The sequence below is a fragment of the Plecotus auritus genome, assembly GCF_963455305.1.
Source record: "Plecotus auritus genome assembly, chromosome: 1".
Classification (NCBI taxonomy): domain Eukaryota; kingdom Metazoa; phylum Chordata; class Mammalia; order Chiroptera; family Vespertilionidae; genus Plecotus; species Plecotus auritus.
In genome coordinates, this window is record NC_137770.1 from 22,308,929 (window position 1) to 22,322,961 (window position 14,033).

The window sequence follows — 14,033 nt, forward strand, 5'->3', positions numbered from 1 at the left end:
GCGTGACTCTGCGGTGAAGTTGGATTGTGGGCTTTATAACATCACAGTGTGCCATTCTTGTACATTATGCTGCTTCTGTTGGAGTGGAAAAGAGAAAAGTGTGGCTTGTGGCTTTGACATAACTTATTATGACAGCCAAGAAAACAGACCTATAAAGTACTGGAAGACCTGTGGGCTCAGGTTTAAGATACACAGTGGTGTCTTTAAAGACATACAGCTTGGAAAATCATGCAGACTGAGTGCTGAGAGCCATTTAGAGAGATCATCTAACTCAACCCTCTTATTGCAGAAATAAGGCAAAGTTAAAAAGATAGTTTTCCCCAGCTTAATGTGGTATTAAGGCATGCGCGTGCACACTACACACCACACAGAAAACTACATGTAAAAGAAAAAGAATAGGTTGAGAGATCAAGATATCCCACATAATGTCTACATGATAAAAGATTAATACAATTTAAAAAATAATAATTTCATATCTAAAGTTATAGGGTTGGTCAGGGAGAAAACTAGGAGTAAGATCTATGTCCCAGCATAATGTCTTCTCCATAAGAACGCTGATTTTACATTTGGGCTCCACAAAGTCAACTCTAAGGGTTCCAGCAGCATAATGTGCTTCCACTTCCCCTGTAACCCTTGAGTCCTAGTAAGTAAAAGTATCAGAAATGTCATATTAGGAGTTCTCCATTTTCAGATCTGAAAATGATAGACCTAAAGGACCTGTCTTTTCCTAATATAAACTAGATTATGACTTTTAGTTTTTTAGTGGCTACTAAGCATCATATAGGAATGTTTAAATTCTATACAAGTTTACTAGAAACAAGATCCAATTCTAAATTTCCAAAATTGTCTCAGAATATTTCTTGGAGTCCTCACACCCTTTTCACTTCACCAGATTGCTGAGCTTCTAATCAGTTTGTTATAATTTGTTATTGTAGGCTACCATTTCCCTGGCATGGATTTCTACATGTTATCAAAAAGCAAAAACTGATCACATATGTAATTTTCTCTTAGTGACATAAATAAGGAAATGCAAGTTAAGGCTTTCTCCTTTACATTTCCCTAAAGAAGTAAAGAAATGAAGTAACCCATAGAGGGCAAAAGTATTACTGAGGTAGGGAAATGAAGATTAGTATATTTGTGTTCTTTTAGCTCAACTACTAACCAGCAAACAGTCAACACTGAAGCTCCAATTTGTATAAGCAACTGAAAGAACGTCCTCACTGAAATATTTCTTTTAAAGTATTTAATCTCTACACACTGTTTTACAACGTACTTGTTCAACTTCCCACACAATTCTGTGACATATGTATGGTATTATTATTGCCATTCTCCATGAAAAATGAATACATTGAGTCTTAGTCAAGTCTTGTGACTTATCCAGGTTCACAACATTGCTAAGTGACAGAAAAAAGATTGGGACCTATTTCCTCCAACCAATCTTGTGAGTGATGGCTCCCACCCCACCTAACACTACACTGGCCATTAGAACTCCATTATCATAATAAATATCTTCAGAAGCACATATTCTTAAAATCATTTTTCAGAGGTATCTGAATGCAGAAACAAACAAAACAATCTGTTTCCTTTCCCCAAAGAGTTAAGTACCTTGCTTGGGATTTATAACTGCAAGGGCATTACAATTATAAGACATTTCTTCAATCATCTCATCCAAGCCTCATAACCATGTCATGAAGGAGACAGGTTTTTGCATATTTATAGTTTAAAAGAGCTTTCACAATATAAAAATCCAACAGAAAAAAAATGAAATTGATACATATTTTTTCAGCTGCCAAAAACATAGTTATTTCTACTTATTTAACCTGCTCTTATTCAATGAAAGATGAGATGTGAAAGGATTTGGTGGTGTGAGTCTAGGAAAAGAAAATAGTGAGCAACTGTAGTTCATAAAGGAAGACCCTGCAAGGGCAGGAATGTCCCTGGCCTGGGATGGCAGCAGGTCAAGAAGAGAGAGCTTTAGAATGTGGACATTGGAATCTGTCTGCAGAGCACATGGCTATAGTCAGAATTAGTATACAAGCACATCAAAGTGCAGACTCAGTCACACAAGATCAACTAGAAGGAAAGCAAACACATGTATTAATTCAAGCTGCTGGTGCTGTGTTCTCCATATATACTGTACATCAATAGAATGTTTCCTCTTGAGGCACCACCTTATCAATTTTGTAAATTGCTACCATTGTTCCTGAAGGTTTTATTTTTTCCGCTGTAAAAGTTTGAGTTCAATAGAGATTCACAGAATGGTACAATTTTACTTCTTTCCCAATGACAGAGTCCTGGGGGAAGGGGTAGGAGAAGGAGTATTATGGGCTAATTTATGCCCCCCTCCAAAAAAAATTTATAAGATGGAGCTCTAATCCCCAATGCTTCAGATTTTACTGTATTTGGAGACAGTGCCTTTAAAGAGGTGATTAAGTTAAAATGAAACATTTGGGTGAGCCTTCACCAATCGGACAAGTGTCCTTATAAGAAAAGGAAATTTGAACATACAGGAAAATATGAGGGGTGCATGAACACAGATGAAAGGCCATGTGAGAACACAATGAGAAGGTATCACTCTACAAGCGAAGGAGAGAGAGTTCAGAAGAAACCAAATCTACCTACACCATCATCTTGGACTCCTAGCCTTCAGAGCTGTGAGAAAATAAGTTTCTGTAGTCTAAGTCACCCAGGCTGTGATTTTATTTAAGGCAGCCCTAACAAATTAATATGAAATATGAATAAGTTAATGGTTTGTCTTCAAACATTTGCTTCCCTTGCAGATGAACCAAGGTCCAGCAAGGCAAGTTTTCTGAGATCTGGTAAATTCGTTCACTAAAATGTAAAATGAAATGTATTACTTCTTCCAAATTAAAAAATCAGACAATAAAGGAATAAAATTCTTACTATGGAATTCCAGCCAGCCGTCAGTTTGGTAAAGGTTCCCCGGACACCGAAAATAATTGTTCCAATGATCTCATTTCCTCTCCCTATGATATGGCAGCCCTTAGCTTCACCCCAACCAATGATCTGTGTTTAAAGTCCTAAAGAAATTTACCCTACAACATTACAAACTTCCTATGCTGGTTTATTAAGAACATGTTAATCTCCATACCCACCACTTGCCAGCAAATTTTAGAGAAGAAAAACAATGCATCTGGAGGAGAGAGAAAAGGAGAAACCGATTTAATTAATTTATCACCAAGGCCAAAGGCATATACATCTTATCATTTTATCTGTCAACCAACACTATGAATTATTCAGCAAACTGAATCCCAAGAAGGAAGGGGGAGAGAAAGTGGTTAGAAAGCAGCTGGCGGAGCAGAAGAAACTGCTCAATAGATCAGAGCAAAACAAGCCCCATGGCTGGGAAAACTTAAGAGGCAGTTGTCTCTGACAATGAATGAGCAGTCTAATTCCTTACAAGAAGGTCCTGACTGATATGCCACAAGTGGGACTACCACCACTTCTGCTAAGATGATTCAGATAGGACATATCCCCCCCACCCCCACCACCCCGCAACACACACACATACACACCCTAGTTTCTGAGCAAGAGGCTTTCCTGTAAATATATTGTGGTACTTTCCCCTTTAAAGTTGAGTTATGTTCTCTATTAGTTCTCCCAAATGCCTGGAGTCAAGAAAGTTTGTTATATTATGGAGGATAAAATGCAAGACACATACTAGACCCAGGATCCTTAGAGAACCCTGTTTTCTAAACTCTAAGTATTAAAGCATTATTTTTAGACAGATGGACATTGGACTTCTTAAAGGCAAGCGAGAGGAAAAGAAATATACAAAACTCCCAAGGTCAGTAAACAAATGTTTTTTAGTATTTATGTGTCCCATACCACTAAACTACTTAGGAGTTTTGATAAGCATGATATTTAAGTATGGTAATAAAGTTAAGGATGAAAAATACCTGTAGGGATATCTGGAATAACAGAAAAATGTAAATCTTTGTTTTATAAAGGAATAATTTATATTAATTAATATAGTGTGATATCTGGGTCTGCCCCCCCTATTTTTTAAATAACAGAAGCACTTATCTTAAATGATCAAAATACGTTTGAAATTCTCCCTAGCTGAACACCACAACATCCCATTTAGTTTTATATCCTTAGAAAATATCACACAGACTGGCACATAGTAAATATACAAGACTGATTGAATGACTATTGAATAGATCACAAAAGAAAGCAGGGAACCTCAGAGAAGGGGAGAAGCTTACCAGATTCCCGTTAAGAGGAGACTTAATTCTCTCCTGAGACACAATCCTAACCTGAGACTATTTGGGGGTGCCCCATGCAGGTATGACTTTGTCTCCCCAACCCATAAAGGATCTCGGCCTTCTCTAAGGTGCCCTGGATAAAGACTGTAGGCAAATCTATACATAATTCTCTAAAGATTGCAACCAAGTCTGGGCAAATGCTGTTTGGAGAATTTCTGTTTCTTCTATCCATCTTGGTGTAAATCCCACTATAGGGCAGGATGGTTTGGAAGAGTGTGTGTGTGTGGGGGGGGGAGGGCAACAACTGACTAAAAGGGTAACTCTGAGGACTTGTCTTCTCAGGAAATGAGCAAGAGGAACAGAAAACAAACAAACAAATAAAATCTCTCTTCAGTCCAAAGAAAGTTCTTGGACTCATGCCTCTAGTGTTTAATTTTATAGCAGAATGAAGGGCATTTACTTCTTCACAGACAATGGAGACTGCTGCTTTTAACTCTGGAATAAGATTGGCAGAAAACTGTTAGCAACAATCATTAGTCTCATGGTTCTATGCCTCCTACCACCACCTCCTTCCAAAATATTTTTAAAAATAATTGCTATCAGCTAAGTCTTTGTCTTGGACTAGGGGACTAGCAAGTGTACTTCCAGTAAGAATGAGAGGCAAGTTAGCAAAGCACTGAGGGGGTCTACTGGCCCTTTCAGGACTCAAAAGATCTCAGTTTGGAAGGGGAACTGGAATCAAAGGTTGTTGATCACTGCTTCTCTTGATTTCCAGCTCAAAAACATTAATTAAATATGAAAGAAGCCTACTTAATATAGATGCATTCAGTCTCCAAGCCCAAATCAATGGGATGGATGGGACTTTGGATTGAAAAAGGATACTGAAGAGTTGAATTTATGAGCTTTTCTATCTTAGCCATGCAGACCCCTGAGGAGTTTACTGCATCTTATAGCTCTGATGGATCTGGGGGCCTTTGATGGGATCTCTAGTCATTTACTTGCTTTGTTCTTCTTTTCCATCATACTGGGTCTTATCAGATGCAGGGTAATGAGAAACCAGATTGGGAACCAGTCAAAAAGATTTAGAAGGTACTGAGCAAATGGATACTTGGAGAAGTGAAGTAAATAGAGAAGAGTGTTTAACCTCTGCAAGACTCAACATCTTTAGGACAGATGGAGGGAGGCGGGGGGGGGGGAGAGAGAATGAAAAAGGAGGGAGGGGGAAAGGAGAGAGAGAGAAAGAGGTGAGAGAGAGAAAGAGAGAGAAACTTGAGAGATTTAGGAACCCCTGGGAAGTAGAGCTCTGCAAATTCCATCACTTAACTCCTAGCTGCTTTTAACCCTTTACATCCTGAACAGGAAACATCCAGACCCTGCCAGCCTCTAGCTTCTAATGCATAATCTTCATCTCCCTGCTGATCATTTACAAAATTTAGCTAATTATTGCTGAGTGTTTCTGTGTTTAAGTATGGCTCGTAGTAAAAGTCTGTCTGGCTTCCCCCACCCCCCACTTCCCTCCTTTTCTTTCCCACTCTTTACAATCTCACCTCCACTCCCAGTCCCCCTTCCCCTTTGGAGCTAACAGTTTCCATTATCAATGAAATTGCTTTTGCTTTTTTGGTGGTTGTGTTTCTTTCCTCTCCTAGTTGTTTGTTTGTTTGTTTGTTTGTTTGGGGGAAGGATGGGGAGGAGAGGCTGCTGTGATTTTTAAAGAAAGCCTACATCAGCCTCAGCAGGAGTCACAGAGAAAACAGCAACCAGATCAAGATCAAGCATTCCCTCCTCCCCACCAGCCCCCTCCACCAGCTCTACAAGCTCTGAGCTGTTTGACAACTCCATCAAATGAAATTTAAAGAGAGAGCCAGAATACGTGCTGGCATTTTCTCAATGTGCTTCCACTAAAAGCTAGAGACAGTACGGAGCAGAAGCCCAGGGCTAGGAGGCAGCGGGAAGAACTGATGTTCCCAATGGGGTCTGCATGCTATAGGTCTTCAAAATACAAGCTAGGGCAGGGGACCTCTGGTGCATTCACTCCTCCAAGCTCCCTGGAGGGCTGCTCCTGTAGCCAGGCTCTGTGATTCCTATTCTCCTCGCATTCAGAGTGGAGTGCATAGTAAACAAATAATGAAGCTCTCTCCTTTAGAACATTTTACTACAGCAAGCTCCTACCTTAGAGGCAGACATCACCTTTTCCAGGGCAGCCTGCACAGAGCTGAATATATTTTTAAAAGCCATAGATCTCTTCTTTCAATAGCTATGAAAGGATGATTTGGAGCAAAACACATCAGACATGCACTGTTTAAACAAGCTCACCCATGCTACCTTCAACTGAAATAGCATTTGCATAAATGGTGGAATCAAAGTTACTATAATTTACACTTGGGTCAATTATAAATGGACTTTGCCTTGTCTATACATTGCTTCCTCTCTGGTAGCAATATTAGATATGCAGTTTTTATGACAGCTACTCTTTCTATCAAACATGTGGACAAACCTAAAGCTGCTCAAATGAACAATAATGGCCACTGGTTATTAATTATATTTTCTGCCTTCAGCTACTCTTCCCCCTCCTCACGACCTTAACCACACAGGCCACTTTCCAGCAGTTCAAACAACTTCTAGCTGAAGACCTAAGAATTCTTGCTATCTGCTATTTCCCCATGACTAGCTCCCAAAGAAGAAGAATGAAGGCAAGGTGAATGAATGAATTCTCAAAGTGCAGCACTGGGGATTTATCTGTAGTTGCCTACCATCCTGTGGGAGGGGGCATGAAGAGGGTGGGAGGTTGCAAAAGGGGGAGAATGTGGTATTGGTACAGGGATGGGTAAGGGAGCTAAGGAGAGGAGAATCCATTAGAGGAAATTAGGGGGCGGGGGCAGAAAGCATTAGCATTAGTCTTTAAGGAGAAACTGCTCATTTTCTTTCCTCATGCACATGTAATGCTTTTCATCATTTAGAATGCCATTTTTCACTCTCTTCCCACCCTTGACATTACCTGAAAGGCAAATGGGTTAAGGAATGGCTATGCCCCATTAAAAGGATAAAGAGCAGAAAGACCCACCGTGCCCTCCTCGCAGGGAAACTGGGGAGCGATAGATAGAAATAGGCACTGAGTGATGCTTGCTGCCATGGAAATGGTGCTCGTGCTGAGAGTGAGACCCCGGCGAGGAAGAGGAGGAGGAGGAGGAGGAAGCTACATTAGAGGAACTCCACACAGAGCTGATGATACATCCCCAGAAGAGGGACCAGATCCCAAGCGTCCAGGCCGGCCGGCGAGGAGGGCTCCGTCTTGGGTGGATTCTCAGGTGCATGGTCAACGCACTGGACCACTACAGATGGGCAGTTTGAATCCCAGCCAGTGAGGAATAATGAAGTTCATGATGCCCAGGGGCCCATCATAGCAAGAGGAAGACTTGTCCAAATTGCGGAAAGAGGGAAGGAATAAGCACTTTCAAGGCAGGTGATGAATCAGTTAAAAAAAGATACTACTCAAAAAAAAAAAAAAAAGAATAAGATAGAAGGCAAAAGCCCCCACTTTCCAGGGGCTTAAATTTAGGATGCCAAAGTCCACCCGGGTAGAGCAGCCCTCCTAGGAAACCCAGTAATGCCCAACATGTCAGGGGAGGCGCTGGGCTTCCTCCTGATCCCTAGGCAACTCAAATCTGATGACTTAACTGCACGTTCCTAGAAGCCACATAGAGGAAAGGTGGAAATGAAGGAAGAAGAGGAGGTGGCAGGACACCCAAGTAGGTCCAGGTTAGTTTATCCCAACATCCAAGCAGTTTGAAGATTTTTTTTTCTTTTCCACTTCCATGCGATGCAATGCAGAAGTGCCAAGCAAAAGGGGGTTGCAGGTGGGAGAGTTCTTCACCCGTTTGTAGTTGTCTTGGCTGAAGGGCAGGGAGGCTGTTAACCCTGCACTTTCTGGAAGAGCTCCACGGAGCCTCCGCTGGCTTCCCGGGTTTAGCAGCAGCAGCAGCAGCAGCAGCAGCAGCCGCTACCGGAGGAAGAGAACCAGGAGGACCGGAGGGAAAGAGGAAAGCCAGAGGAACCCAGCGCAGAGCAGCACCCAAACCAACGTGGCACCGGGCGGAGAGAGGTGGTTGGGCAAGCAGGGAGAACAGGAGAGGAGGTGCCCGTGAGCAGCAGAGGTGGCCGAGAGGCGGGCTGGAGCTTGCAAAGTGCGCAGAACTGGGAGGCACAGGTGAAGTGAAGCGAAGAGTTGGGGAGCCAAATTCACAAATGGGCAAGTCATATGCAAATCGCGCACTCCCGAGAGCAAATCAGCGCAGCCCGAGCGCTCTGCCGAGGGACTGGCTGGCTCCAGAGGAAGGAGGGGTGAGCGCCCGCCCGGAATCCCAGCCCTTCCCATTCAAGTACCCGAGCTAGTCTACACCCCAAGCTTCCAGGCACACACCGCCCCTACTCACACCCCCTGCTGCGCTCTGCTTCCCTCCCTGCACTGTGAGCGCAAGCGTGTGAGTGTGCGAGAGACTGAGAGACAGAGGGACACTGAGCCATTTTATCACCCCTTCCTTCTCCCCTCGCAAGCACCTGAAGTCAAACTCTCACGATTAAGGCACCTTTTACAATTCTGAAAGAAAAATGCAGGCAAAGCTGAGGCTGAAGTAACCCCAAATAAAAATAAATATAAACCCCCTGAGTCAGCAGGAGCCAAGCGCTGTACTGGCTGCAGGCAATGGTGCCCCCCTCACGCTCCTCCCTGGCTGGTGGTCAGCACCTTGGTCAGCACCCTGTGGCCACTTTCCATGCAGATGCCTCTCCAGGGGTTAAGATGACAAAGGCCTCAACCCTAGGAGCAAATTGTGGGAACTTTTCACCATCTCTCTGAAGAGACATGGCCCCCCGGGACTACGGAGGGTGAGGGGTTTGGAAAAGGTAGCTTCCAACCAGGTGGACAGAAAGTGCCTGGCGTTCAGGAACCAGAGGTTAGGGTCTTAGCTGGCAGTCCTGGTCAAAGAATTTCAGAAGGGGTGATGGCTGAGTCGTCTGGCAGAAGAGGAGTGGGGACCTGTCTAGGACTTTCCTCAGAGACAATGCCCCAGATGGGTGAAGCCTCCAGGTCTCCGAGGCACTGGGCAGCAAAGAAAGCACAGCTTTTCCATCCAGGTTGAACCTGCGGGGGAGAGCAGGAGTTGCAGAGAGAGGCTTGGTGCTCCTGTCCCAGCCATCTGTGACTCCAGGAGGAAGCTGACCAGGGTTCTGCCAGGGAACAGTGACATTCTGGACAGGTGGCTTCCACCCCACCCCCCTCCTCCTACTCCATCTGATGTGCTGGAGGCACAAACCCAACAGGCAGCCCTCCTAGACCAGGGGGCTTGCTAGCTTTGACTCTTTCCTTCACAGTCACCTTGGCCAATGATATTTTTAGAAGGGGAGAGGTAAGTAAATTATAATATATATATATATATATATATATATATATAGAGAGAGAGAGAGAGAGAGAGAGAGAGAGAGAGAGAGGAGTATTTAGGTGGCATTTCTTTTTTTAAAGGAGCTCAGAACACCTATTATAGTCCTGCTTTCAAGGACATTCAAACCCTGTAACCGAGAATAAAGAACAGGTGTTAAGACAGTCCTATTCATCCTGGGGACACACCAAAGATGGACTAAGGAAGTTAGCATCATGTGTTTTTCTAACAGATAAAGATACCAAACCTATAGATGTTTTGTCTTCAGGGTCAAATATCAAGTCCATTTCAGATTTATGAAGGTGTCTTGGGATTCTGGTTCTGAACTCAATGTTCTTCCAAGGCCCATGTTCTCAGTGGTAAATGCTGCAGAGTCATCCAAACTGCTCTGGTTCTCAGCTGTAAGGGGATCTTCAGGGGATCCATCCAGGATCCCTCATTCAATGTCTTTCATGCCCTTGGGTGGCAGCCAAGAAATGCTATGTCTTAAACTAGCAACACGTACCTAGAAACACCACAGCAAGTGACAGGAGTGGCTTATGGAGATTCAATTTAAACCTCAGTATCTTGTTCTGTAAAATGTGAATAATGCTTTCCCTCATGAGGTTTTTGGTAGTTTTAAATGAGATAACATATATACTGCATCTGGCATAGCATCTAACAAAGAGTACCAGTACTCTTTGTTCAATAAAAAATAAGCTAAAATTCCAAGAAGGTTAAGTAGATGTTTAGGGTCTTATGTTATTACTAGAGGCCCAGTGCACAAAATTTGTGCACGGGTAAGGTTCCTAGGCCTGGCCAGCAATCAGGGCTGATATGTGGGGTGACCGGTGGGGTGATTGGAGGCTCCTGCTGGCACCTGCCTTGGCCAGCCTGGTGCCGCCCATTCACTGGCCTCACCCCCCACTGCTGCCTCTAGTCGCCTCCCTCTGCAGGGCAACTGGTGGGGTGATCACCCCCCTGCTGGCACCCGCCTTGTCTGGCCTGGGGCCTGTGGACTGGGGGCAGCTCCTGCATTGAGTGTCTGCCCCCTGGTGGTCAGTGCCCATCATAGCGACTGGTCATTCTGCCATTCGGTTGATTTGCATATTAGGCTTTTATTATATAGGATTAGTAGAAAAGTCAGGAGGGAAATTCTTATCTTAAGCATCCTCCCTTAAGGTAGATGATAGTTCCCATTCAATCCAACACCCCTTTTGTCCCCCACATGGAGTCCCACTGCACTTCGGACTCATTCAAACTCTGTAATATGGCCTTAAGGGGACTTAAATGACCTGGCTTATGTCTAATTCTCCAACACCATCTTCTGCCAGATGACCTCTTGTTACCCTCCAGTTGCCCACACCTTCTTTCTGCTCTTTGAATGTGTCAAGCTCTTTCCCAATTGCAAACCTTTATACTTGCTGGCTCCTCTTGTCTGAAAGATGTTTCTTCCAGATTTTCATGTGATTGGTTCATTTCAAGTGTCACTGGCCTTCATAGAAAGTTAGCCATCACACCCCTGGAAGGCACTTTGCCCTTTCTATTTCCTTCACAGCACTCTCCACTTTCTGAAATTATTTTATCTGTGTCTGTTCATAGTCTAGCTTACTGAAATTGTAAGCTCCCTGAATGCTGAGCTTTTGTCTTATCCCCTACCATATCTACTGTATGTTGCAGAGTGGGTAGCACATAGTAGAACCTCAATAAATATTTGCTCAATTAATGAATCCAATGAATTAACTGTCAATCTCATATTCACATGTTATTATATCATTAGTTTCACTGATGCATTTATCTGCCTTTAGTGACATTGATCCTCAAAGACACACATTCCCAGAATTGATAAGTTGAGCACCTATCCACATAACCTTGCCATTCTTTCCTAAATTGGTGCTGAGTGTTGGAGCCTATCTCTGACTTCATCCTAGGGAAATATGGGAAGCTTTGCCGGACCTTGCAATTAATTCTCTGCTAGGCAACAAAGTGAAAATAAATCCTTAATGCAGTAAAATCTGGAAATACTGCTGGCTTGTCATGGCTGGAGCTATTCATTTAACTTGTCATACTTATAATTTATTTATTTACTTTTTTTGCAAAATGTCAAAAGAAGTAGCTGAGAATTCCAGGAAGGCTAATTCAATTTGGGGACCCAGCTGAATATTGAGAAAACTTATCAGAGGGCAAATATGAGACTGGTTAATTTTTCTTCTTTCACTCCAAAGAGATAATCCACAGTTCTCCTGATAAAATACATGTCCTTCTCCATTTAATACATTGACAATTTATTTTTTTATTTCTTATCCCTCCAGTCTCTTCCTCTAGTCAGCACATTCCTACCTTGATTTCTTTTCATAATTCACATTCTTCTCAGGTCTATTAGAGTTTATAATAGGATGCCTTATTACATATAATAAGGATTCGTGCACCGGTGGGGTCCCTCAGCCTGGCCTGCGCCCACTCGAAATCCAGGACTTCAGGGATGTCAGACTGCCGGTTTCGGCCAGAACTGGCATTCTGACATCCTCCAAGGGATTTAGCAATGCGCAAAGTGGCAGCTGGTTGGGGAGGACCCCGAGCCTGGGCCAGGTGCTGTGTGGCTCCCACTCATCCTGGCCCCACTGTGCCTGCCGCTGCTCAGTAGCCTCTGTAGCTGTGCTCACCAGCCGTGAGCCCGGCTTATGGCTGAGCAACGCTCCCGCTGTGGGATCGCACTGACCACCAGGGGGCAGCTCCTGCATTGAATGTCTGTCCCCTGGTGGTCAGTGCACATCATAGTGACCAGTAACGGTTGCTTAGGCGCATATATATATATATATATATATATATATATATATATATATATATATATATATACACACATACACATACACATACATATACACAAGAGGCCTGGTACATGAAAATTTGTGCACTTGGGGGGGTCCCTCAGCCCGGCCTGCACCCTCTCACAGTCCAGGACCCTTTGGGGGATGTCCACCTGCTGGCTTAGGCCTGCTTTCCGGGGAGATTGGGCCTAAGCTGGCAGTCAGACATCCCTCTGGCAGCCCGGGAGCCCTCAGGGGATGTCCGACTGCCTCAGTCAGACATTCTTAGCGCTGCCAAGCAGGTGGGAAAGGCTTCTGCCAATGCTGCTGCACTCGCAGCTGTCAGCTCAGCTTGTGGTTGTGGGAGCGCACTGACCACCAGGGGGCAGCTCCAGTGTTGAGTGTCTGCCCCCTGGTGCCAGTGTGCATCATAGTGACTGGTCGTTCCCAGTCGTTCTGCTGTTAGGGTCAATTTGCATATTACACTTTTATTATATAGGATTAGATTTTAAGTTCCAGCGATACCTTCTAAACACTGCCTGCACCTAGGGGTCAGCTGAACAGGATTCCTCATCAGCTGCACTACCACCAACAGCTGCCTCTTCTCTCCTGAGTTGTCCCTAGTGGGTCCTGGAGTGAGAACACTTGGGAATGAAGCACACAGCTGCAGGATGAAGATGTAAACCCACTTTTAAGACAGAAAAGAATAACAATAGATATAGAAGCATTATGCTCAACACAGATTTAAAATAGAAAAGTACAAATAATTTCACAGGGACAACCATGTATAGGTCCACTTGGATAAACCCCCATGACATCCTAATGAGACTCTGTGGAACTTGCAATTTCTGAATGGAATGCAGTTTAAACAAACAAACAAAAAACCTGTAACTGGATTTGGCTGGTTAATAGCTGGGTTTCTCTATTATTCCAGACTTCAGAATTTGGGATTATAGATCTCCTTCCCCTGCTTTTTAAAACTTTCCCCTCCTCCCCACCTCCCAGGAAACTGTTCCAAGATGTGGTAGAAGAATCCGTAGCCATCCAAGCCTCTTTGTCTTGCTTTGGTCTGTACTTCTGCTATTAAGTAGTCTGAAGAATCTTTTGGCTTCTACAATAAGCTTCGTGATAGTACTTAATGGTATCAGGTGCCAGGAATGTAATGTGAAGTTGCCCTGTCAGTCTCTCATAATACATTTTGTCCCTGCATATGCCTCTTCTCACCTGCGCAGACACTGACTTTCCACCTCACTGCCAACAGTAGACACCTGTCACATTGTTTGTCACAGACACATCTAATATGACTGTGCAGACACAGAAAGCATCGAGCAGTCTGTGTCTGTATAAACTCTAAACTCTTAGGTGAGGGTCCTCTTTTTCTAAATACAAAGTGTAGGCATCCTTACCTTCTCTCTCTCTGTGCAGAGTTCCAAAGGTAAGTGGAAAGAAGAAAAAGAAGAAGAAGAAGAAGAAGAAGAAGAAGAAGAAGAAGAAGAAGAAGAAGAAGAAGAAGAAGAAGAAGAAGAGGAGGAGGAGGAGGAGGAGGAGGAGGAGGAGGAGGAGGAGGAGGAGGAGGAGGAGGAGGA

At 43.7% G+C, this 14,033-nt stretch overlaps 1 protein-coding gene across 21 annotated transcripts in view; it reads right to left on the minus strand.

Moving 5' to 3' along the window:
- The window catches only part of NRXN3 (neurexin 3), a 1,534,305-nt gene that overhangs the window by 511,281 nt on the left and 1,008,991 nt on the right, over positions 1–14,033 (minus strand). For 3 of the 21 annotated variants that reach the window (XM_080644121.1, XM_080644119.1, XM_080644118.1), the window contains exon 1: positions 7,291–8,621. The exons of the other annotated variants lie outside the window; for them this stretch is intronic. In XM_080644121.1, the coding sequence (XP_080500247.1) occupies positions 7,291–7,540 (250 nt within the window). In that variant the 5' untranslated portion in view covers positions 7,541–8,621. Of the gene's footprint in view, positions 1–7,290; positions 8,622–14,033 lie in introns of those variants that run through there. 21 annotated transcript variants of the gene reach the window in all.